Source organism: Anopheles coluzzii, chromosome X (assembly GCF_943734685.1).
Source record: "Anopheles coluzzii chromosome X, AcolN3, whole genome shotgun sequence".
NCBI classification, from domain to species: domain Eukaryota; kingdom Metazoa; phylum Arthropoda; class Insecta; order Diptera; family Culicidae; genus Anopheles; species Anopheles coluzzii.
The window spans coordinates 26,065,954-26,090,777 of record NC_064669.1 but is presented as its reverse complement, the minus strand read 5'-3'; the positions used below and the strand labels follow the sequence as shown (position 1 = coordinate 26,090,777).

The 24,824-nt window shown below is 36.2% G+C and overlaps 2 protein-coding genes and 1 long non-coding RNA gene across 8 annotated transcripts in view; 1 reads left to right on the top strand and 2 right to left on the bottom strand.

The window, feature by feature from the left end:
• Positions 1-24,824, bottom strand: part of LOC125906716 (uncharacterized protein K02A2.6-like) — a 417,738-nt gene that overhangs the window by 108,667 nt on the left and 284,247 nt on the right. The window lies entirely within an intron of this gene.
• LOC120953740 (homeobox protein B-H1-like) overlaps positions 1-24,824 on the bottom strand; it is a 113,541-nt gene that overhangs the window by 13,296 nt on the left and 75,421 nt on the right. For all 4 annotated transcript variants that reach the window (XM_040373971.2, XM_040373980.2, XM_040373961.2 and 1 more), the window contains exon 3: positions 4,785-5,016. In XM_040373971.2, coding sequence (XP_040229905.1) covers positions 4,785-5,016 — 232 coding nt within the window. The remainder of the gene's footprint in view (positions 1-4,784; positions 5,017-24,824) is intronic.
• LOC120953772 (uncharacterized) lies at positions 19,804-21,947 on the top strand. Of its 2 annotated transcripts, none has more exons than XR_005751407.2 (3): positions 19,804-20,242; positions 20,314-20,411; positions 20,498-21,947. It is a non-coding gene; the product is annotated as an uncharacterized LOC120953772 (long non-coding RNA). The 2 variants fall into 2 exon arrangements; XR_005751406.2 differs by having other exon boundaries at positions 19,805-20,242; positions 20,308-20,411.

Below are 24,824 nucleotides of genomic sequence, written 5' to 3'. Positions count from 1 at the left end.
TGGAGTTTATAACTGAACTTGAAGAGTCGGAATCTATGACATTGTTTAATTTATTAAAATTATGTTCGATAATGTATTAATTTTACTCCAAAAGCCGTTTACACGATATTGATATTCAAGAATGGGTAGTTGTGGAACCTTTGAAAATGTGTGTCTAATGGTGATTAGCATAGAAATTCAAATAATACACCAATTTCTTCTCAATTACTACTTATAACTGTCAAAATCAAAATCTTCGTATTTGAGAATCGTCGTAACTCGAGGGAGCCGTAACTCGGGGGACGCCTGTAATAGGCTTGATTGACAGGTATGGGTTCATCATTAGTTCATGTATCGGGTTCATAATCGAGTTCATTTATGGGTTCATTATCAACTCCATGACCGGTATCGATTAATCCCAATCAACAATGTGTTCATTTTCGGACGAATTTTTGGCACTCCTGAGGTAAAATCTGCACGAAATTTGCTTGAACTAATCAAATTTGAGAGTGTGTGCGAAACCGTCTGTATTGCATTGGGATCTGTCAAGATTGCGCGGCTTTGAATGAATCCATCAACTTATAGTGTGTTGTGTGTTTACTTGCTTAGGAAGTGTTAAGTTTTGTGAACCAAGTTAACAAGTGAATAATCATAGCATTTTGGTTAAGTTACTGTTAATCCTTCTATAATTGTCTACGCCATGGCAAAAAGAAGTGGAAAATTATATCGTTAACGGGATAAATTGTTAGAACAACTGTCTGCTGAATATGACGCTGAAGCAGGACCCAGCAGAGTGTTTTCATCATCAATTGGTATGTACTTTTTAACAATGTTAACAAAGTCACTAATACTACGCATGTATCATACTATAATTATTTTTTTTAGATAATACCTCGCAAACTGGTCGTGTAAGTTCATTATTTAAGTCCCATGTCCCGGATTCAGAACATACGGGCAGAGAAGATCCGGCTTCTTCCCTAATAGATATGACAAAAGAAGGTGTCTCGAAAATTTAAACGCGGGTAATATTATCGAATAATACTAAAATCAATATTATAATAATCAATTGCATTTAATGTCTGACTTTAGATACATTTTCCAATGAGGATTATTTTATTGCGCTCTCTTCAGATAGTGAAACCGATGGAAACGATGGAAATATGGAAACTGTAGACACCAATAAGTCAAAAAAATATCACAATTGTGAAAATCATGAGGATGTCAAAGATTGCTTGAGACATTTTGCCATCAGCCGAAATCTGCCTCGAGATACGGTTAATGAGATGTTGGAAATTTTGAGAAGTGACACCAATATGGACCTACCGAAAGACTGTCGAACCCTTCTTAAAACGTACTCTAATATTGGAAAACAGATGCAAATTATACAAGGTGGGAGTTTTGGTATAAAGGCATCGAGAAATCGTTGCAAAATTATTTCAAGTAAGTTTTACAATCGAAAATAGGTCATTTGAAAACATCCTAAAGTTGGCTTTATTCAGATCTTCTACTCCATGCACAGAGCAATTTACGATCCAGTTCTCTGTTGACGGCCTTCCCCTGCATAAAAGTGGACGAATGCAAGTTTGGCCCATTTTAATGGAAGAGTGCAAGAGGTAAAAAATGCACCAATAATGATGTTTGCTGCATTTTGTGGTACCGAAAAACCGAGAAGTGTTGAAGAATACTTACGTCAACTTGTGGAGGAAGCAAAAAAACTTTATCTTAATAGAGTTCGCATAGGAGATAAAACAATAAAATTTGAAATCCGAGCTTTTATAGCAGATTCTCCTGCAAGAGCATTTATAAAATGTAAGTATTATTCTTTGAAAGATGCACTTGCGTTGGTGTGTACCATCCCATATGGCCATAAGGTGGTTTTCGATTGTGTCTGGGCTCCAGTACGAACCGATGATAGATTCCGAGATAGGGAATGCATTCCACACCATCAGCCTTTGCGATCGCCTATAGAAGATCTGTTGAATTTTGATGATTGAACACGTTCCTACGAGTGACCGTTTGTATTTGATTGATCTTGGTGTAACTCGAAAAATTATCTGTGGAATATGGATCGGAAAGTTTGTATCCCTTTCTAGATTGTCTGATGCTCAGAAGGAGTTTGAACGAATTTTTTTACTGCGTTGCAGTTTCCCTCAGAAATCAATAGAAATACTCCTGATCCGTATTATATGCACAAATGGAAGGGCACGCAGTTTAGAATTTTTTGCATTATTGCAGCGTTATAGTTATTGTTATGGCCCAACCTGCCTAACGGCTAAGGGCACTCACCGAAGACAGGCAATGGTCTTCGGGTGATGTGTGAGTGTAGCAGGTCGGGGCAGAGAGAGAGCCGAGCGGCAAAGTGAATTTATTATACTGTAGGCTACCGCACGGGCAACAAGAGGAAATAGATAAAGGCATATTCCATATATATTCAGAAAGACGAAAGTGTACTGTATTCGATAGAAGGGTGGCGATATCACAACAGTTATGAAAGAACTTGTTACCCGGACGGATATACAATCATTATTTACTTTATTTTTGTGGGATTACTATATTTTCAACAAAATTCCATCGCAAGCATTGGAAAACTGCAGAGGTGTTCTTAAATGTTTTTGTCCGTAACTTTGGCGCAATATATGGTAGTGAACATGTTACAAGCAATGTTCATAACCTTTAACATATTGATTAAGATGTTAAAAATTTAGGACCATTGGATAATTTTTCAAGCTATGATTTTGAAAACTATGTTGGCATCTTAAAACGCTCTGTACGTTCCGGATTTAAATGCGGTGTACAAATTGCTGCTCGGTCTGAGGAACGTGCTATTGTGCATTCGTTAAATCATTCCGATTGTCAATATCCTCGGATAGTATACAATGGGAATGGGATTCAATTAACTGCCAACTTTTTGTTCAGAGCGTCAACAAGAGATGAATGGTTTTTAACCAAACATAACGAAGTCGTCAAATTTATGAAACTTAAAACTAATCCCTCGTTGGTCGTTGTTGGAATGGGATATGAGTATGTAACTGATGTTTTTCATATACGTCTTATAGAAAACGATGAGGAGATCTAATTATCATCTGCAGATATCTACATCTACGAGGCTGAAGATTGTATAACTACAGCAGTACAAGAATTTTCTTTGCACCATATAAGATGTAAGCTGATAGCTGTGACTTCCCCGGCAAACCCTGGATTAAAGCAGTTTGTCCCTCTTTTGCATACTTTTGTTAGTGACAGTTAAAAATATAATAGAGATGACGGAAAACTTAGAAAAAAGATTGAATATTGATAATTTATATAGTTATGTGTTTATTTTGACCTGTGTGTTGGCAATGAGAAAATCTTCTTCTTCTTCTTTGGCTCAACAACCGATGTCGGTCAATGCCTGCCTCTACCCATGTATGGGCTTGGCTTTCAGTGACTAATTGATTCCCCCCCATAGCAGGATAGTCAGTCCTACGTATGGCGGCGCGGTATATTTGGGGATTGATCCCATGACGGGCATGTTGTTAAGTCGTACGAGTTGACGACTGTACTACGAGACCGGCTCATGCTTAACTCACGCTTGGTTATAAAGCTGTAACGGGTCGAAAACTCTTCGAAGCAGTCGGCGCTGTTTTACCAGATCTACCGTTGATTCTTCTTCACTGCTACTATCGTCACTTACGAAGTGGGAGAAAATCATTTCGAAGTTTTAAACAAGGATTGTTAGCTTGATAAACGATCGTGTCTTAAATAAACTTGTTTACGTTTTTTTATTTTGATTTTGAACATTTTGACACATTGGCAAAGGCTTTGACACAGCTTTAGCGAAAGAAAAAATTTAAGTTTGTCTTGACGCACTTGTCTTGTGTCATTTCCGTTTGTGTTTAATAATCATCCTCATACCAACCAAATTCCATTGACAGCCAGAGAGAATCATTTTGTTATACAAACTACGTCGTGTTTTTGTATGTTTACATAGAGTTACATTTATAAATTGTAAGAAGTTGTTTCTACAATAGGAAACTTAGACCACCAACTGTCATATTTCTAACCAACATGGCGGCTACAATGTCACCAACTATAATTTCATCACCTTATCTGCCAGAAGTAAATAAGTACGTTGACAGTAGGTTGTTTATGCAATCAAGCGGCGTGATGCATTAGTTAAAAAAAATAATTGATCCATATATAATGTATCATCAAAGTAATATTTTGGGTTAGAATGCGCAGTAATCAGTATTATTTTAATTAGCTACTTAAAGGGCAGTCCACGTTTTGGCCATAGAACATACGTGTTTTTGTAAAGTACATGTAAACCAAATTTTTGAGGTTATGTATTTATATTGTTTCCTTTACACCCGAACCATATATTTCCAATCATGATTGTACATTGTAATTCCGCATCTTTAAAACAAAAAAGGAAAGTGCAAAGTTTTTCTGGTAAGTTGAATTGTGTAAATAACTTTTCCCTGTGAATTGTAGGAATTTTGTCATCATACAGATCCAGAGGTCATACGGCTAGAGGTATGAAGATTACCCGGTTGAAAATAGCTTAGGAAAGCTTACAGGGTTTACCAGCATAATAAACAACTATCCACTTGTTTAAACCAATAGTCGTTTTGAATAGACACCGCTGTGTACCACTTGCTCACACGTCGATTTAGCAATAACATAGTCTAATGGAGGAGGAGTTGTGATCACCATTTTAACATAATTTTTTGAGTGGGGGTTCTTATGTGGGTCAGAAATGAACAAATCAGCTTTACATTTTTTATTAATTACACCTTACAGTGGTTGTTCAATGTTAAACTCACCTTCGATTTTGATACCAAGTTTTAACTTGAGTATCGCTTAGCCCAAGCTTATTGGCTAGCTCCATTCTATCTTGCACGCTTAAATACTTTTGTCGTTCGAAACTTTTTTCAAGGGTTTGCAATTGATGATCAGTAAAAGCGGTGCGAGCTTTTCGTTGCTTTTTACTCAGCCCTGAGGAACTGCTAAGTCCAAGTCCGTTTTTGATGCTGTTGCCATCTTCATCTTTTCCACCTTAAATTAAGAGATAAAGGGGATAAAAAACAGAAAAATTTAATTAAAAAATGACAAACATCTTTTGAGCAGTAATTGGAATCTCAGTTCTCTATTATTAGCACTGGCGTATAACCGAATTAATTTACTTTAAATTCATATTACTACCACATTTTGTTTAGGAAGAATACTACTCCTAATTTTTGACCTATCGATACCACAAAATATTCTAGACAGGTGGTTTTAAACCGGTTGGGAATTCCAACCGATTGAGGGGAATTTGCACTTGGGAGTCTGTAAGTCATAATGTTTCTTAGTTTTGTAGGAATCATAATATTTTTATCATCATAAGATCATAAGATATTTTAAAAGATTTTCAAAAAATGTAATTTTACATTACATCGACAAAAACACCGTATAATCAAACCGATTTTTTCTTTTGAGAACAAAATAACAAAATATTATAAATTATAGAGCCGTTATAAACACTCAAAAATACATGGAATTTTTTCTCTCCACTAAAGCTTCCAAAAATGGCAGAACGATTATTGTATTTAATTTTTTTTCAATGATAATATTTACTACTTAACTTAATTTCATATTTCGGAACACACACTGGGGCCCTTCACGATTCTAGTCAGTTTTTTGTATGGAGTTTGACAGTTGGAGGCTGAAATCATGTAAACACTGCATACAAAACAACACACAAAACTAGCCTGCAATATTCAGTCTAGATTATTCTAGCCTCAAAGCTAGAACTAGATTCGAGTACCTGCTGGCAAAAATGGCAAAACAAGGTGGTGTCTACATTTATCCCAAGGTGCATTAAAGAGATCTGGTAATGGAATCCAGAATCAAAGTGTATGTAGTCCAGGTGGTCTCATAGCATGTTTTTTATAACCAAAATTGAATATCACTGTTATGACAGGATGGGTGAAAATTTTTGTTCAAACAAGTTTTCTGGAGGCTTGACGAATACACAAAACACTCTTAAAATCTTTATTTAGAAGCAGAAGCGATAAAAACAGTCTTCTAAATTCATACACCTTGGGATAAGCCCACCTATATATTATACTCACTTAGATAGTTGCTCGAAAACTGCTATACAATGCAAACAGCTGACAGGCTGAAATTTCAGCCTACGAACTTACAACGGAAAGGGCCCCATTATTGTGAATGTTGTTTGTATTGACACTGTATTATTATCCAACGGCTATCGCCATGATTAGGACAGTCATTTATCGCGATTTGCAGCAAATCCGGACGAGGTAGATAAAAATAGTAGAGCAATGAATAATGCAAAATGATTTTTCCCATGTTTTTAATTAAATTTTTTTCCAAAAACTTGGGACCATCATTACATGACTTATCACAAAAAAGGGTAAAATGCAACCCTTATTTTTTACTTTAAAGACACTTTGAAAAATAAGTTGTTTTTACTAAATAATGCATTTTAAAATCATCCTAAAACACTTATATTATATTTTAGAATGGTTTCATTTCATAAATTTTCAAATTATGTTTAAAGGTTTTGAAAACTATTTGTAAGGGTTTCATGAATTTTATATGAATACTCGTACGGTTTCAGCCCCAAATATACCGTGCCGCCATACGTAGGACTGACTATCCTGCTATGGGGGATAATCCATTCACTGGAAGCCAACCCAACAAGTAGTGCAGGCAGGCCTTGACCGACAACGGTTGTTGAGCCATCAGAAAAAGTGAAACATTTTTTTTTTATCAAAAGTTATCAAAACCATTTGTTAACGGGTAAAGATTGTTATGAAATTACAAACCAACGTTTGCAAAAGAAATGTCTTAACATGATTGTATGGAATAATGGTTCAAAACTGATCCAATTATGTAAAAGCAATGATTCCTCAATAAAAAATTTTGAAGTAGAACCAGAAAGTTTGCACATGACATACATAAATAAGGAATGTAATCATTGATATTTTATTATTATTTTATTATTTATTTTTCTTGCTACCATCGAGTTACGCTGTTCTCTTAAAATATTATATACCGGCATATATATGTATACACTACACACAGACAATGATTTAGATATATATATATATATATATATATATATATATATATATATGTATATATATATATATATATATATATATATATATATATATATATATATATATATATATATATATATATATATATATATATATATATATATATATTTATATATATATATACATATATATATATATATATACATATATATATATCTATATATATATAATAAAGGTAGTATAACTTTATTCAAATAAGGTTGTATTGAACTATTGCTTAAGCATTTGCATCCGGAAAAACACATCATTCCCTTTTTTATTACAACCGTCGACAAGGAAGGACGTTAACGAAGAACGGGGAGTAACAAACGATAACTTATATAGATATATATATATACATATATATACATATACATATATATATATATATATATATATATATATATATATATATATATATATATATATATATATATATATATATATATATATATATATATATATATATATATATATATATCTATATATATATATATATATATATATATATATATATATATATATATATATATATATATATATATATATATATATATATATATATATATATATATATATATATATATCTATATATATATATATATATATATATATCCCACTTCACCATCGATGTTCTCTTAGGCCGCTACAAAGTCGCCGGTAGCCGTCTGCTTGTACAGTTTAGTCGTGAATTCGTTAGGTTGTTTATTAACGTAAATAAGGAGTGGCAGAATTAGTGATGTGTTATTGGCATGTATTAGATAAGTATTTGTAAATCCGGTAGGAAAATGTGCAAAGAGTAATACTCTAGGCCCATTGCAATTGAATATCGTGTTCGTCTGCACTTCCTCTAAAACATTTACGGGCGCCTTAGCGGTCTAAGAGAGCATCGATGGTGAAGTAGGTGGTTGGAGGAAAAAAAAAAAAAAAAAAATATATATATATATATATATATATATATATATATATATATATATATATATATATATATATATATATATATATATATATATATATATATATATATATATATATAATATAATGTAATATAATATAATAGATGTATATATATATATATATATATATATATATATATATATATATATATATACATATTTATATAACAATATATATATATATTCTTCTTCTTCTTGGGTAAAAGTATGGCTCAGCCCTTTACGTTACGCGTAACGCCTGTTTATCACAAACCCAAGCAGCAGATGTCTTAATATTGCTTATTTTTTCATGATGATTTCAAAAGCAACAATTTTTGAACAAACATAACAAAGTACAGCAATCGCTAATAAAGATAAAACTCATTGATAATTCATGAGTATAAATAAATTATTATACTACTATTAAGTCATCATTTTTAACAGCAATCAAGTTGTAACAACTTCAAGTATTATAATTAATAAAATTCTGTTTTATAAGAAACTAACTTCTTTACTTATTACAGGGTTACTTACAAAAAAAGATTATTTATTTATTTTCCCAGCTATCAATGCAGGATAATGAAATACATACAAGTATTTAATAACTTTATTAACCTAACTTTAAAAAAGAGCTCTCGCACCTTAGTTAATGTTTATTCAAAATGACCGGAAACATAGATTGAATAGGTAATAATTATATTTCATGTATACAATTTATTTATAAATATTTTTAATATTTTATATTTTATAATCATAGGAAATGTTCCTCCAATTGAAAGCTTTCGGGATGTTTATGAACTTCCTTCTTTCAGACTATTTTTCATTAATAATAATGCAACAATGAAAAATATAAAAATTATGTTTTACTTGTTGTTTTAAAATGAAATCTCGTAGAAATCGATTAATCTTAAAGCAATTAATTTTTGTTTATCGCAACGTAAAATATTTTTTATTCAAATAATGTAACTGCTCGGTCGCCTGGATGACAAAACTATATATGTATATACACATAAAGTTGGAAGGGGTTTGTGTATATATATCTACCCCAATCCTCTTGAATACAATCCTCTTGATATATGATATTTATATATATATATATATATATATATATATATATATATATATATATATATATATATATATATATATATATATATATATATATATATATATATATATATATATATATATATATATATATATATATATATATATATATATATATATTATACAAACATTCAAACTTTGAAAACAGTTTGAAACACATCTATTGATAGGTTGAAAGTTTGTTAAATAATGAGTCAACTTATAGTTCAAATTTTAAATGTGAGGGGTCGATAATCGATTTACGCGTACTCAACATATATGTATGTGCACATATTGATGTTGCTTGGTCCATGAACGTTTATGTCCATGCGGGAATGCTGCTACGCTAGGCGTGGCCTAAGAAGACCTCTTCCAATTAATTTCATGCATTATAGCTTTGTTTACGTTTATTCTTTATAGCAAGTTTTACGGTCATCGGACCTTTTTTCCCAGCTTTTTTTATTTTGATATGCTACATATATTTCTCACAATAACCTCATGCTGTACCTTTTACAAGTCTATTACATCATTTACACTTTTTCATGGATATGTGGCTTCTGAGAAAAATGTTGCTTTTTACATTTGTTCAAGATTTTTTTAAATTTATTAATTCACAAAAATTAACAAACTAAGTTAAAAAATACAATCACGAAAATCTAAAAAGTGCCTAAAAAAAATGCAACAGTGACTTTGACTTATAAAGTGTATTTATTATAACGCATTATTATATGCAACGGTGACTTTGACTTATAAAGTGTATTTATTATAACATTATACATTATAACAAATTAATAATGAAGGCAAACAAAATTGACTAAGGTGCAGAACAAAACTGGCCATAAGAGATGTTTCTCGTTGGGTAAAGTTCAAGAGACAAATACTCTTAAGCGAAAAAAAACTATGCCATCGGAAAAAATAATCAATGAAACAATTTGGGATTGAAACATGATAGGGTGAAATTCAACCAATCATAGAACCTTATAAACATGACTGGTCGATAAAAAATCTATGCAATGTTCATGGTATACGCCCTATTAAGTCTTGAAAGATTATGTCTAGATTGCATCTTCTATCTCTTTTACTCGAATGTTATGACTACAAGGCTTCAAGTGTGGTTAGTGACAGTCCTGTATTTGAGTGACAGTGCTTTGAGCTAAATCAACCAATCATTAGGAATTTGCAATTTTGTGCTATTTTCCTACTAAATCAACCAATCATTAAGAGGAAATATTGGTTTTACTCAATTAACTAGATTGATTACTTCTAATTATCTATAGTTATATAGAGAAGATGAAATATTTTGAATTGCGTTATTATTCAATTAATTACATAAAAATACTTTTCAAGGATAAATAAATGTGGATATATTAAGTATTCTAGAGGTTGCTTGAAATCTACCACAAAAAGCTTATCTTAAGTTTTGACCTCGCACTATCATTTCAGTCATTCATCATTTTGGTAGCCCATATATGGACATTAATTTATATGTACGTACATAAGGATAGAAATGTAAAGTATCATTCATTTAAAAACACCATAAGAGAGTACATTTATAATGTTGTTTACATGTTGTAAGACCTTGCAAATACTAATATATCTTCAAAATTAGTTGATTTAAAAAAATAGAATCAAATTTAACCACAAAAAGGTCAAGGCCTGCCTGTACCCACTTAATGAGGTGAGCTTGGCTTTCAGTGACTTATTGTTACCGTAGCAGGATAGTCAGTCCTACGTATGGGGGCACGGTCTATTCGGGACTTGAACCCATGACGGGCATGTTGTTACATCGTACGAGTTGACGACTGTACCACCAGACCGGCCCAAGTCTGGTCAAATAAAATAATACTATTAAAAGAAATAATATGGTCTATACTTCTTAAAAATTAAGCATTACAAAATATCATGTAACTTCTAAAGTTTCGAAAAGTGCATCTTGATTTTTGAACAAAGGCTTTATAATAAATCATTCTACAATGTGTAGTACTAGGGAAAACATGAATATACTAAACTCTATAATTGTTGAATGTTGAAGACAGACATTTTATTTATTTTAAGTTTTCTTGTTGTAGTTATTATAACATTCATAAAAATGGAATAATTAAAATACTTAGGCATCATTTTAAAAATTACTAAATAACATTTCTAAAAAACTTTAACTTTCAAAATCAAAGTAGTACTTTTTGAAATATTGTAGTTGAAAGATGCTTCTTTCATTTGCCTACATAAGACAGGTTTGAAACATTTTTCATATTTGATTTTTTTCTTAGCAATCCACGGGGTTTAGAAGCCTAAATTATTGGATTTCTTTATGTTATAGTATCAACTTCAAAGCATAAATACAACCAGCATTGAAATCTAAAGAAAAATATTTTCATCCCGGTCTGCTTCCACTGTGCTATGATTTCACGTTTCATACAAATTATACAATAACAGAGCCTTCCGCATAACGAATGAGTCATTCAAACTAATTAAACTCGTGATGGGGGGTTCCACTGTATCTTCTTTGGACCGAGAAAGGATGCTATTTGAACAGGTGAGTACAGGTAATCATTATATTGAATTTACTGTTCAACATCCGGAAAATTTTGGCGATTGCTTGAACACGCATTGAAAACGTGTAAAAGATAAACATTGAAAATACGAACGACTCGAAAATACCAAGATCGATCAATATTGGTGGAAATACGAAAGAAAAATGTGATGAAAATTTGAATTAAACGCTTCGAAATCCACCTGGGCGCTTTGGTGATTATTAAACTAATGTCGCATTTGCACTGAACGCAGATAATTAAGTGGAGTTTTTTTTCAAAACGATTGATGCGCTTCCGATCAATGAGGAGATGCAAGCGCTAAAAACATCAAACATGGGATCTGGTAGAGCTTCCAGTGGACTCGAGAGCAGTTCCATGTAAAAGGGATTTCAAAATCAAATATTCAGATAATGCCACTGTGAACAGATACAAGCGGCGGCTCATGGCTAAAAGAAGATATCAGCGTCAAAAATATGACTATCAAGAAACTTATGCTCCAGTAGTCCGAATAACAACTGTAAGGACCTTACTGGTAGAATCACTGCATAAGAGTTTCTATCTTCACTGACGGATGCACGGACATCTTTCAGAAACAATTTACATTTTACTCCCACCAGCATTTGAAGGAAGCATTTGGGGGAAGAAGTTGTTTAACACGTTGTCTGCCACCATATATGCCCACTGAACTGCCCCGTCAGGCCTCGGAATCACTCTTTGAAACGAATGCATTTGCTTTTGCATTTTTTCTCTTTTAAATCAAATTCACCAATTCTCTTTGTTGTCTCAGTCGCTCCACAATGTCGTTTGTTGGGCTAATTCCATGGAATTTCATTCTTGGAACCCCCCCTCCCCTCCCTTCCCTTCCCTTTCTTTACCACTCGCAAAAGTCGGTGACATTCCGACTCCAACGCTTTGCAACGCTTTGGTACGCGCATGCAGACGATGCTACAACAATGACAGGCAAAGCATGGGCCGATGAAAGGCACGTGAAACTGTGAAAAGATCGTTTACGTATTGTCCAAGCTGTCCCGATCAACCTCAACTTTGTGATGAGTGTTTTAAGATTGTGCATCAAAAGTAAAGGATGAATAAATGAACTCCAAGATCTTTTAATTATTGTTCATTCTCATTCTCATTTATTTATGAAAACATAATAGAAACTGATTTTGATATTTGAATCATTTTTTTGAGAAATAATAACCGTGAAAGAAAAGCATTGTGAAAGAACCGATCAACTACGTGCAAATTTATCTCTTGTTACACGTCTTTTACAATGTGTAATGTGTCAGCCACTATGTGGCTGACGTGACCCGATCGGAAAAAAACCCGTCAGCCACATAGTGGCTGACTTGGCAGACAACGTGTTAAACTGAAAAAAATCGTTGTATGATTTGAAGCAGTTACCGCGGAGCTGAAATAAAATTTTCCCCATATATATGTTGACACTAGAATTTGTACTGTCATTATATCACAGTTTCTTTTTACACTCGGAAATCTACGAAAACCAATCCTACATCGACGATGATATAGTTCTGTCATCAAACTCATTTGGGGAAAATAACAAGTGTAGCACAATAAGAGCATAAATGCTTACGAAACATAAATCTGTCAGGCAGGAAGCGCATCGCAACGATTCGCAAACCATAACGCAATAACAAAACCAATTGCGCAGGGTATCCCAGAAAGAACACCTTTTAATAAACAATCAAGTTCGATCGTCTTTATCCACAAAAGCACAAAAGCAGCAGAAAGTAGGTCAGTTTCAAATATAAAAATAAAAGACAATGTATAGATGACAAAGTGTGTCATCATAGAAAATAATTCGTTATAAATAAAGGTTAAACTGATGGCGACTTTAGTTCACAATTTACAGACACGTAGATCACTCTTGTTCTGGTGTATCTCAACTATTTGCAGATTCTGTCGAAGGCTTTGCCCAATTTGGTAACCATCGTTTGGTTATCAAATGTTCAGTCGGTTGACCGATTAGCATTACCCCACATCGAAGTAAAGAGCAGGTCTCCTCCTGCCCTCCTTTTCTACCTACTTTGGTGTTCGACTCCGCCTCGGTAATCAGCTCGCAAGGTCGACCCAACCCCTGATTCCGAATCCAAAACGCTGACGTAGCAAGTGCTTTGCGCAAGTCGTTTGGAAAACGTAAGTGTGAATCAGTGACGTAACTGAGACGCGACAAATTTTTATCCATTTGGTGTCGCGTACCGTACCGAAATGGTGTTTAAAATCAATCAATTCAAGTACGTGAAAGAATTGCTAAAAATATTTGGTAAGTAAGATTGCAAACCGTTGGAAAATTCAATTTCAAGCTAATGCGCAACTATAATATAAAGAAAACAACACAGCGTCCGTTCCGTGAATTTTTAGGATGGTCAATCGATTTGTTGATGGCAAAGAACAAGAATTATTCAACATGATTTTAACAGATGAACTCTAGATATTTCTTAAACGTGTGCTCAGGTTTTTGAAAGGAACAAAGTATTATTTCCTAAAAAAAATCAGCGTAATCAAGATGAGCCAATTCAGGTACATGTACCAATAGTGGTGCAATTTGTAGTGGTACAAATGTGTTTTAATGATTTTTGGCAGCGGTCGGCAAATTTTTTAGGCAAAGGGCTAGTCGTATTTTTCATTTCCCCATCCTCTCACTTCGCAAAAAATATTGAAGATATTCTGGGGATGATACAAAAGTCTCAACGGCTGAAAAATTATCGAAGCAAATGTGGATTCAGTAAGTATCAAAATGCTTTATAGACAAGTAATGTCATGTCAGATGAATTGATAACTGATTCCTTAAGAAAAATCACTTTGATAATCGTTGTACTCGTAAACAACAACAGGCTTTTTTTAATGTTCGTTTTTGCTTTCAAATACGATTGATTCAAATATCCCCAAAATAGACATAAGAGAAATCATCTGATTTGTATGAAATTGAGAAAAACGAATAGCAGAAAATATATTGACGCAAGAAAAATGTATAAATCTATTTCACTATATCTAAAACTATGTATTGAATGTATTTCGTATACGAAAGTCAAATGCTCTCCCATCGTAAAGTCGCATACAAAACTTTAAATAAATTTATTGCAACCAGACTTTAGTGTATCTTATTTGTAATTATATATAATTCTATATATATTCTATATTCTCAATTTGTAATTCTATAATTCTATTCTATCTATGAGCAAGTAATTGGGTTTATCATGGGTTTTACTTCGGCTACACTAACAAAACGTTAATTGCACTTTGATAAGTATTATCCCATGAATCAGCAAACAAAATTTGACACCACTATCGTTGAGGCCAAAAATAGCTGAAAATGAAGACAGAGGGCAAGTGGCTACATTAGTGCGTTAGTGGGACTGGGAGATTGATGCAACCCGTCCAACAGTTAAATAGTATTTGAGAAACATGAATAAACAGATTAGGAATTAGAAATCGCCTCCGCTGGCTACGCAGCGGCAAATAATGACGCTAAAACTCAGTGCGATCATTTAAGGTGAATTTTGGCAGTATTTTGATATGAAACCCTAGTTTACAAGTTGGTTCAACATCTGTTTCATGTGTCCCATCAATTTTTCTGGACGAAAATCGAGGGTAGAACTCAATTTATGCCTACACGCACGTCTTCGTCCACCATGACGAAAATTCCGGATAACTGACGAAAGACAACTCGTAAAGTCTTAGATTTATTTGTGAAAGTTTGCTGAAATATATACCTTTCAATGCTGTACCTATAAATTGCTAAACCTTAAATTGCTTATAAAACCTTTCAATGCTAAAGAAATATAAATTTAAAGAAATTATCTCAGGGCCCTTCACGATTCTAGTCATTTTTTTGCATGGAGTTTGACAGTGGAGGCTGAAATCGTGTAAACACTGCATACAAAACCGCACAAAAAACTAGCCTACAATTTTCAGTCTAGAGTATTCTAGCCTCAAAGCTAGAATTAGATTAGAGTACCTGCTCGAAAAATGGCAAAACAAGGTGGTGTTTACATTTATCCCAAGGTGCATTAAAGAGATCTGGTGATAGAATCCAGAATCAAAGTGTATGTAGCTTAGGTGGTCTCATAGCATGTTTTTTATAACCAAATTTTGGAAATCACTTTTTGGCAGGAGAGGTATCAATTTTTGTTCAAACAAGTTTTCTGAAGGCATGACGAATACACAAAACACTCTTAAAATCTTCATTCAGAAACAGAGGCGATAAAAATTAGCCTTCTAAATTCATACACCTTGGGATAAGCCCACCTATATATTATACTCACTTAGATAGTTGCTCGAAAACTGCTATACAATGCAAACAACTGACAGACTGAAATTTTAGCCCACGAATAGTACGAAAAGTTTCATTCCATTTTTCAAAATCAATCATATCTTTTCGCGGGCCGGATTGAATGTTGCGGCGGGCCGCATTAGGCCCGTGGGCCAGACTTTGCAGACTGCTGATTTGATAACGAAATGAAGTATCAGGAAGGTAAATTCATGAATAAATTTTAACACATACTAATTGGATTATGTTTTATCTTTGCAATCACAACCATTTTTACGATGAAACAGATCAATTTTACGAAAAATACATATTTTTGTGACTGCTTCGTTGTACCTATCATGGTGGTATGGTTCCTATGGTCGTAATATTAGGTTCCTATAGTGGTGGTATACAAAGATGCCTCAAAAACAGTGTATAATATCAATGAAACTTAGTTTTGAAACTGTTTTCGTATGAATAGCAAGGATTACTGCAATAATTTTGATTTCTTACATAATTTTATCGTAAAAAATTTATGAATTCGGTTGATAAAAATATTGAATAAAGTACTGTATAACAACTGTCGTCAACCCACACACGTAAGAGAAAGCTTGATGTGAGGTCGATTTTTCACTCAGCCTGATTTTGCGAATTTTGGCCTTTGTTTGGTACATTACCTACAGAAAACTTATTTCTGTTGCTTATTTTAATGAAAACAGTACGACAAGTACAAATCTAAAATGTCATGTTTTTAATGATTTTATAACTAAGACCACTATAGGAACATGCCTATTTTGCTTACCTATAATGGCATTATCGTAAACGTAATCGTTATCTTAAACACTTAAAAATACGTGAATATGGTCAAAAGGCAGTGAATATCAGTAACACAATAACATTTCATAACAGCATTGCAAAATAACATTTCATAAATTAGAAAATAAATAATTGCATTATTACGTGGTCGTTTAGAATGTTAACAAAGATATTTAAAAGAGTTATAGATAAGAAAAAGATTCGTTATGAAATCTTTAGGATTTTGGAAAAATGTTGACACATTTCACAAAATAATGGATTTTTCGGTCACTATGTAACAGAATGGCCCTATTTAACTTTTAAACCATTTGTTAAAGGCCAGAGAACATGTCAAATAACTTAACTACTGTTAATTTGTCATATGAGACGCATTTTAGTGCAATACCACCACTATTGGTACCACTACCGCTATAGGTACGTTTACCCTATTGGATTTATTGATGTGGTGTAACGACAAGGAATGTCGACATTCCACAATTGACTACATTTTTAAAATTTTAGGAAGTACTGGCCGGTATCACGAAGTAATGAACATATTTTAACAGTCATTTGAAGTTCATTTTGGTTTAACACTTTAAGCGCCGTGTCATATAAATTCGCATGACGGTTTTGCTCACCGTTCAGCTTTGCATCTGGCGCTCAGTGATTCTCTTGAGAACGAATGAGGTAGGAAAGAGAGAACGAGAACGACATGTGCTACGCCGCTTATCGCAATGAAACAAAAGAGTGATAACAATGGCACGAGAAACTGTCGCTCTCATCGCTCTCTTGCCATGCGCTACGTGCTAACTCAAAAACTGTGACGTCAGGCCGGCGGTCAAAGTGTTAACCAAGATCATTTCTGGTCTGACATCACAGTGTTACGAGTGAGCACGTTGTGCATGGCAAGAGATCTATGAGAGTAAAAAAAATCGTACGACTGTTATCACTCTTTTGTTTCATAACGATTGTTTCATTGCAGCGTTACACATGTCGTTCTGATTCTCTCTTTCCTATCTCATTCTTTCTCTAGAAAATCACTGTGCGTCAGAGACAAAGCAAAGCGGTGAGCAAATCCGTCAAACCAATTGATATAACGCGGCGCTTAAAGACGCAAAAAAAAGTCGGTCTCGTAGTACAGTCGTCAACTCGTACGACTTAACAACATACCCGTCATGGGTTCAATCCCCAAATAGACCGCGCCGCCATACGTAGGACTGACTATCCTGCTATGGGAGGGAATCAATTAGTCACTGAAAGCCAAGCCCACAAGTGGGTACAGGCAGGCAGGCCTTGACCGACATTGGTTGTTGAGCCAAAGAAGAAGAATAAAGATGCATAACCGTACAAATGGACGAATAAATAAAAAATATCGGATTTTTTGTATTTCATAATAAGAAGAATAAAATATAAAAAAAGTCAAATTTATTTCATTTTCAGACCTAATCGTATTTTATATTCACATATAATCCAATTATTCTTTTATTGATTCTGTCATAATTTATGTTTGGTATCGTCTCCGAAAAACTTTGACATGTTTGCTTCAAAATTACTTGGTGCGATCGGAGCCCCTGAATTGATAAATAGTAAAAGTAATGTATATAATGTATTAGTAATAGTTAGGATGAGTAGATAGCACATTTTGCTGGAGATTGATGGACTCGAATCTGGTGCAAACATGACTTTAAGTCGAAATGACTTCCACTCTCACATTCCCAGGCACGTTGATCCAATCAAGTTTCCATGAATTAAGCACTACAAATTACGTAGAAGAGTGATTGAGATAAACAATAAAAATGATGTTATGATTTAAAATAAATAATAAAAAAACACTAACCAAATGCGACCGTTTCAACCAAGGTGCGTATTTCATTAGCCTGGCAAGTTACTCCCCGAGTTTTATTGTAAGCGTATTCGAGCAGTCGTTAACTGTTTTGACTAGGCATGGGCAAAACGATTCTTTTCACCGAACGCGAACGAACTAGTTCGCTCACCAAAAAGAACCGAACGCGAACGACGATTCTTTCGTTCTTTGTTTCATGAGGTTTTTATTCACAAAAAACGCTCGTTATCTTTTTCATTTACCCACCATAGACGCATACTGTAGCCAAAGAAGTACTCATTCTGCGGTTGAAACCAATCATTTAAAAACATTAAACACTCGGCTGTCTGGTCAACACAATTCATCGCAAAACCGACCAAAAACTAGCATGTAAATAACTAATACGAGCAAAAATGTCTCCTGCATATATTGTACCCCATGCCTTATACACACTTAAGGATTCTATTTAAAAAAAACTACTTAAATATGGATCAACATGATGAGCGCAATCAATTCAGTTCAGTTCATTCGCGAACAATGACTAATCCGTTTGAACGGGATCGATCTATTGAATTGTATAGGTATAATTTCCATGCCAACAGAACACAGATCGAACACCAGTTCGAACGCGTTCGATGAATTCAGTTGTGTAGGTACGATTTACACACCAACAGAACACAGATCGAACACCAGTTCGAACGCGTTCGATGAATTCAGTCGTAAAGATACGATTTCCACACCAACAGCACACGTATCGAACACTGCTGGACAAATTCGACGGCGTTCGAGGAATTGAGTTGTATGGGTACGATTTCAACACCAACAGGGTACATTTTGATCTCTGACGACACGTTCGCACGGTGCGAGAAAGAGCGAGAAAGCAGTATGATTTTGCACGTTTTATTACCACATTTATGTGTGCCGTCGAACACTGAACGGAACGTTCGAACGCGTTCGGTGTAGTCAGTTTCTTCCAAAAGTCCTGGTCGTTCTTTTTGTTACCCAACAGTCAAAAGCCGAAGATTTTATATTGACCTTTCACTTTTTCTATTCGTTTCTCGCTCTAATTTGAGCGATTTTCCCCTGATGAGTGTCCCCGAGCCTCCTCGTGTGGTTGTTGTTGTTGGAAGTTGAAACCGAAACCCCTTCGTGCGCTGCCAAAATCAGCGAAGAACGAAATCGAGTGGCTCAAGCGAAAAAACGAAAAAAAATGACGAACGAGTGTGCTGTGACAATAACACACACACACGCACAAGGCGACACCCGAAATCTGGTGCGATAACGTCTTTCAGTGGAGCAAGTACACACATCCCAAGTAGCAGAGCCGAAGTTTTTCAGAGATTTTTCTGTGTGCCAAAGCGAGATGCCCTGTCTTCTCTCTCTAGATTTTGGACAGCAAACCGCTGCGCGTGTAGAGGTGTGTGCGTGTGACGAACAACGATGGATGAAAAACGCGAGGAGCGGGGTCCGAAGTCTTTCGTTGGTCACACACACATGCATCTACCGTTGGATTGCGCTACATCGAGTCTACCCATCTCTCTCGATCTACCATGATTTTTTCTGCTATCGCACTCATCTGGGAGTTAGGCATCCTCAGTCTGCCCAGAACTTTCGTTGTGGAAGGATGTGCGGGAGTGATGTGCGATTTCTTGTGTCCCCTACTTTCCTTGTTTACGTTTTGCGCAGTGTTGCTTCTTCTTCCATTGTGGAATGATTTATCCTAGCAAATTGTTGAGGTAAGTTTCTTGATCACATATGTGCTTCAATGTACTAATTTAACTAATGCTTATCGTCTTCAAAGTTACAGGTGCATGCGCCATTCATCAACGCCTACCTGTTGGCATCATCAACAATCTTTATAGTAGGTGACGGAAAGAAATTGTTTTCCAGTTTTAAAATATTAAGGTAAGTGTTGCTCTCATCATATACGTAAAACTATCCAAAGTAATACGTACTACATGCATTAATTATTGGTTCATTTTTATTGACAGCGTTCAGCACAACTCAGCCACAAAACAACGCACTGGATTGCGCTAAGAACCTGTCGAAACGCGCGCAGCCCCCGGGAGCGGTAGGAGAAAGGAAGAACGAGAGGAGAAAAAACTAAAGCCAGCGCGCAGCTCTGATGGTACAGTATCGGACAGAAAGATAGGGCATTGGGTTTTTAACGCACCGTGCACCCGTTGGGCCAAGTTTATGTGTGGTTTGTATGTGTTAGTGTTTGTGTGTGTGTGTGTGTGTGTGTATGTGTGTGTATGTGTGTGTGTGTATGTGTGTGTGTGTATGTGTGTGTGCATGTGTGTGTGTGTGTGTGGATGTATGTTTGAATGTGTATTGATGTGTGTGTTTGTTTCACAAGTAGGTCGTTTCGGATAGATTTGTAAGTAGCTTTTTTGTGTTTTGGGTTAGGTTTTTGGTGTGATAAGCAGGAACACCGCCCTCGCGATCAGTGTGTTTTCGATATATTAACAATGTTACGGTCTTCTTTCGCCGTGGTCTTCTGAGGACGACCGGTTGACTTGCGCGTTTCGGTTGTCCAAGCGCGTTTCAGTTGTCTAAGCACGTTTCGGTTGTCCGAAGCGCGTTTGCCACAAAAGTGCGCGATCGTTCCATTACGAACTCGATCCTTTTGCGCTTAATGCCAGCAGCAGCCATTCGCTTTTACATATGGCGCTGATAATCGGTACAACGTTTACCTCGACCCATTGTTACTAACATTGCTTGCTTGGACCGTCAAGAACGCGCTGGTTAAAAACTTGGACACGGCTGATCCCGTGCTCTGCCTGCGTTCTACTTCTATACGCGATGAATAACATCGTTGTCGAGCAGCGAAAACATCGCATGGATAAAAACTATCTACGAGTACGCGAGTAAGCGTCTTCCCTTCAAAATCGAGAACAGAATACTGCCGCGCTCATGAAACAAAACGCCCATTGAAAAGAACAACTGCGCGCCAGCTCAATGCACGCACAAAGTTTACCATTCGCACAAAACGTGCAACGCAGAGATGCACGAAGGCCTTTCAATGGCGTGCACTGGAGAAACACCTGTGAGAGAATGCCGAGTTCATTGCTATTGTGCGTGTGTCCATTTCGCACCGGTGTCGCATTCACATTCATGAAACAGCACACCTGCGTTTTCGTCCGAGGAACAAGGGCTGCTGTCGATGCAAACTTTAGTTTTTATCCAAGTGTAAACGCACAATGTTTCACATGATAACACACATAATAAGAATAATTTCAACGCAATATGACATCATGGCAAGCTATGTTTTTCAGACACAAACCCGCGCACTTGCAAATACACATTAAAAAGCACACTCACTTTCTACTACTACACACACACACATGCACACACACACACACACACACACACACACACACACACACACACACACACACACACACACACACACACACACACACACACACACACACACACACACACACACACACACACACACACACACACACACACACACACACACACACACACACACACACACACACACACACACACACACACACACACACACACACACACACACACACACACACACACACACACACACACACACACACACATACACACACACAAACACGAGTAACGTGGCAAAACAAGTGCACGGTGCATTGAAAAAAAAGGGTCCTATCTTAATGTCCGATACTGTACCCCGTACGCGGTAAGAAGAAAAAAGATCGAGAGGAGGAAGAACGGTAAATTTGGAAGGGGGAGACCGTTCTGCCGTCTCCACAGTGTGAGTATGCCAAAGCACGTGTTGGAAGGGAAAGAAAAAGTGTGGAATAAACCGCATGCGAATGTGTGCATACAGCAAAAGTAAACATGTGTGCCTCATCATTTCTATAAGCAATCCGAAAAGGGGGTGGAGCAAACACATTGGTATGCGTGAGATGCAGAATAAATCGGAGCGTTATAGTATGTGTGAACGCGATCGTTCGGGTCGAATGTGTCTATGTGAGCGTGAAACCATATTTACACTTCTACTGCAAGTGGGTACGTAAGTGGGGCCATATGTGTACGACACGATCCCATACAAAACTTCGGCTTTTGCGGACTGGGATGCACACATTTGGCCACACCAGCGCTCTGTTCTAGTGCAGGTAGTTTTCTGCAGTCCACGGTGATACTACACACAGCCACGCACTTGGCGATACACGCTGTGTGGTGCGGTGCGGTGGACGTTCAGAATTCAGTGGTGCAAATACACACATGCATACACTTGGCGACACACGCTCTGCTGTGCGGTGAGATTTGTGTTCTGTGTCCAGTGGTGCAAATATACACACACACGCACTTGGCTACACATGCAGTACGGCGCGGTTGGCTTGGCAGAAGCGCATACACACATTCACGCAGTAGGCTTTACTTTCAGTCCAGTGAGGTTGGTGCTTGTGTGGTGTTTCAGCGCTTGGCGGATAAACCCCGTAAAAAATGGAGTTTTGTTTAATTTGAGGTAAGTAAAAGTGATTAAAATTATCAACCAACATCCCCCTTCTAATTAATATCATTTTTCTTCCATTTCATGTGTGTTTCACGGCGAACGGAGACAACAAAAACCTGTGGCTGTGTCGTAGTGTTGGAGCAGTGGCCCGTACAGTGCAGCGAGAAAAACCAGGAGCAACAGCGATGAGGAGCAGAAAATGCTGTGCTGAATTTGTTTTTTTTTTCACTGTGCGAGTGTAAAAAGTGTTTTTTTTTTAAATTATGTGCGTTGATTTATAATTAAGTGCATTGATTATTGTGCAAGTGTTGTGTATTTTTTGTATTCTATGTTGGTTCGATATTCAATACATCGAATTACGATAGTATAATGGTGTGCACTGTATCATTTCGGAAAAAAATCCTGGAAAAAAGGGGGAGGGGACTAATTAAACGAAGGTTCGTGCTGACCCCCGTTCGGGTTTTGCTTCGGCTTCGGGTTTGCTTCGGCTTCGGGACCCGACGGATCACTTGAATAATTTCGCCAACTCAAGTTCTTTTTCAAGCGCGTATTCAAGCGATCTCTGAGTGCTGGTGCCCGGTGGGTAAGAACCTCGTTCGTTCGTGCACTTTACCGACCTGTTCGAACGGTGCGATTCTCGTTCATTTTACACATGCCTAGTTTTGACTATCGTTTATTGTAGCAGGAATGAACAACAAATTAAATCGCCTAAATCAAAATGAAATTTAAACGACTGTTAAAATATGCTTATTTTTTCGTATAAGCTATTTTATTATCGTATAAACTGTCTTGTTTAGGGTAGCAATAAATAATGATAAATTATTAATGATGCCGGAGCTCAAGTCGCTGCAATTTATACAAATCTAAAAGGAGCATTCGAAATTCATGAATTGGGCATCCTTTTCTGAGAACAATAAAAAGTCGCTGGTGGCCAGATCTGGAGTGGGTGGGAAAGCAATTCGGAGCCCAATTCATGAATTTTTGCCATCGTTCGCAATGACTTGTGGCACGGTGCGTTGTCTTGGTGGAACAACACAACACAAAAGTTGCTTGACAAAAGACGCTCTGTCTCACAAACTAATTGACATACAGACGTCAAATTTTGACAAGAATCATTTGAAGGTTGGTACTATATAAAAAATATGCATTTAATACTAGCGGCGCCATCTATGTGTCAGACCGGGGACTTATCAGCCAACCTGTTAACTGTATCGAGAAATGCTTCTGTGTGTCTTTTAGTCTATGCAGGAGCCCAGTTACTGGTACCTACTTCATGGACGGCACTGCAGTTAATCGACAGAATCATGCCAAAGAACTGGGCTTGATTCAAGTTTGAACTTTAAACAGTATATCGATGACGTTGTAGCCAGAGGAATCCAACTACTTGTCGTGGTTATCCGGACAACTAATGAATTCCGCATCTCCATGTGTATCAAAGCTGTCTTCAACAGTATGGTTCGTTCGGTTCTGGAATATTCGTGCGTAGTCTGGAGCCCAACTAATTCTTCTTCAATTGCTCGACTTGAGTCAATTCAACGTAAGCTTACGCGATATGCCCTACGCCTACTTCCCTGGCAGGATCGTAATAATCTTCCTCCGTATGCTGCGCGTTGCCGTCTTCTAGGCCTTGAACCTCTTTCGGTTAGAAGACGCAATGCACAGTGCTCTTTCATCGCTGGTTTGCTAAATGGCTCTATCGCCTCATCGCCTTTGTTGCACCGAGTCGATATCTATGCACCATCCCGAACTCTTAGGTCTAGAGAAACTCTACGGCTCGCTCAACCCCGTTCCAGCGCTGGTCGGTCTGACCCTATGTTCCGCATGTCGGCTGTTTTTAATACTGTTTCGGATTGCTT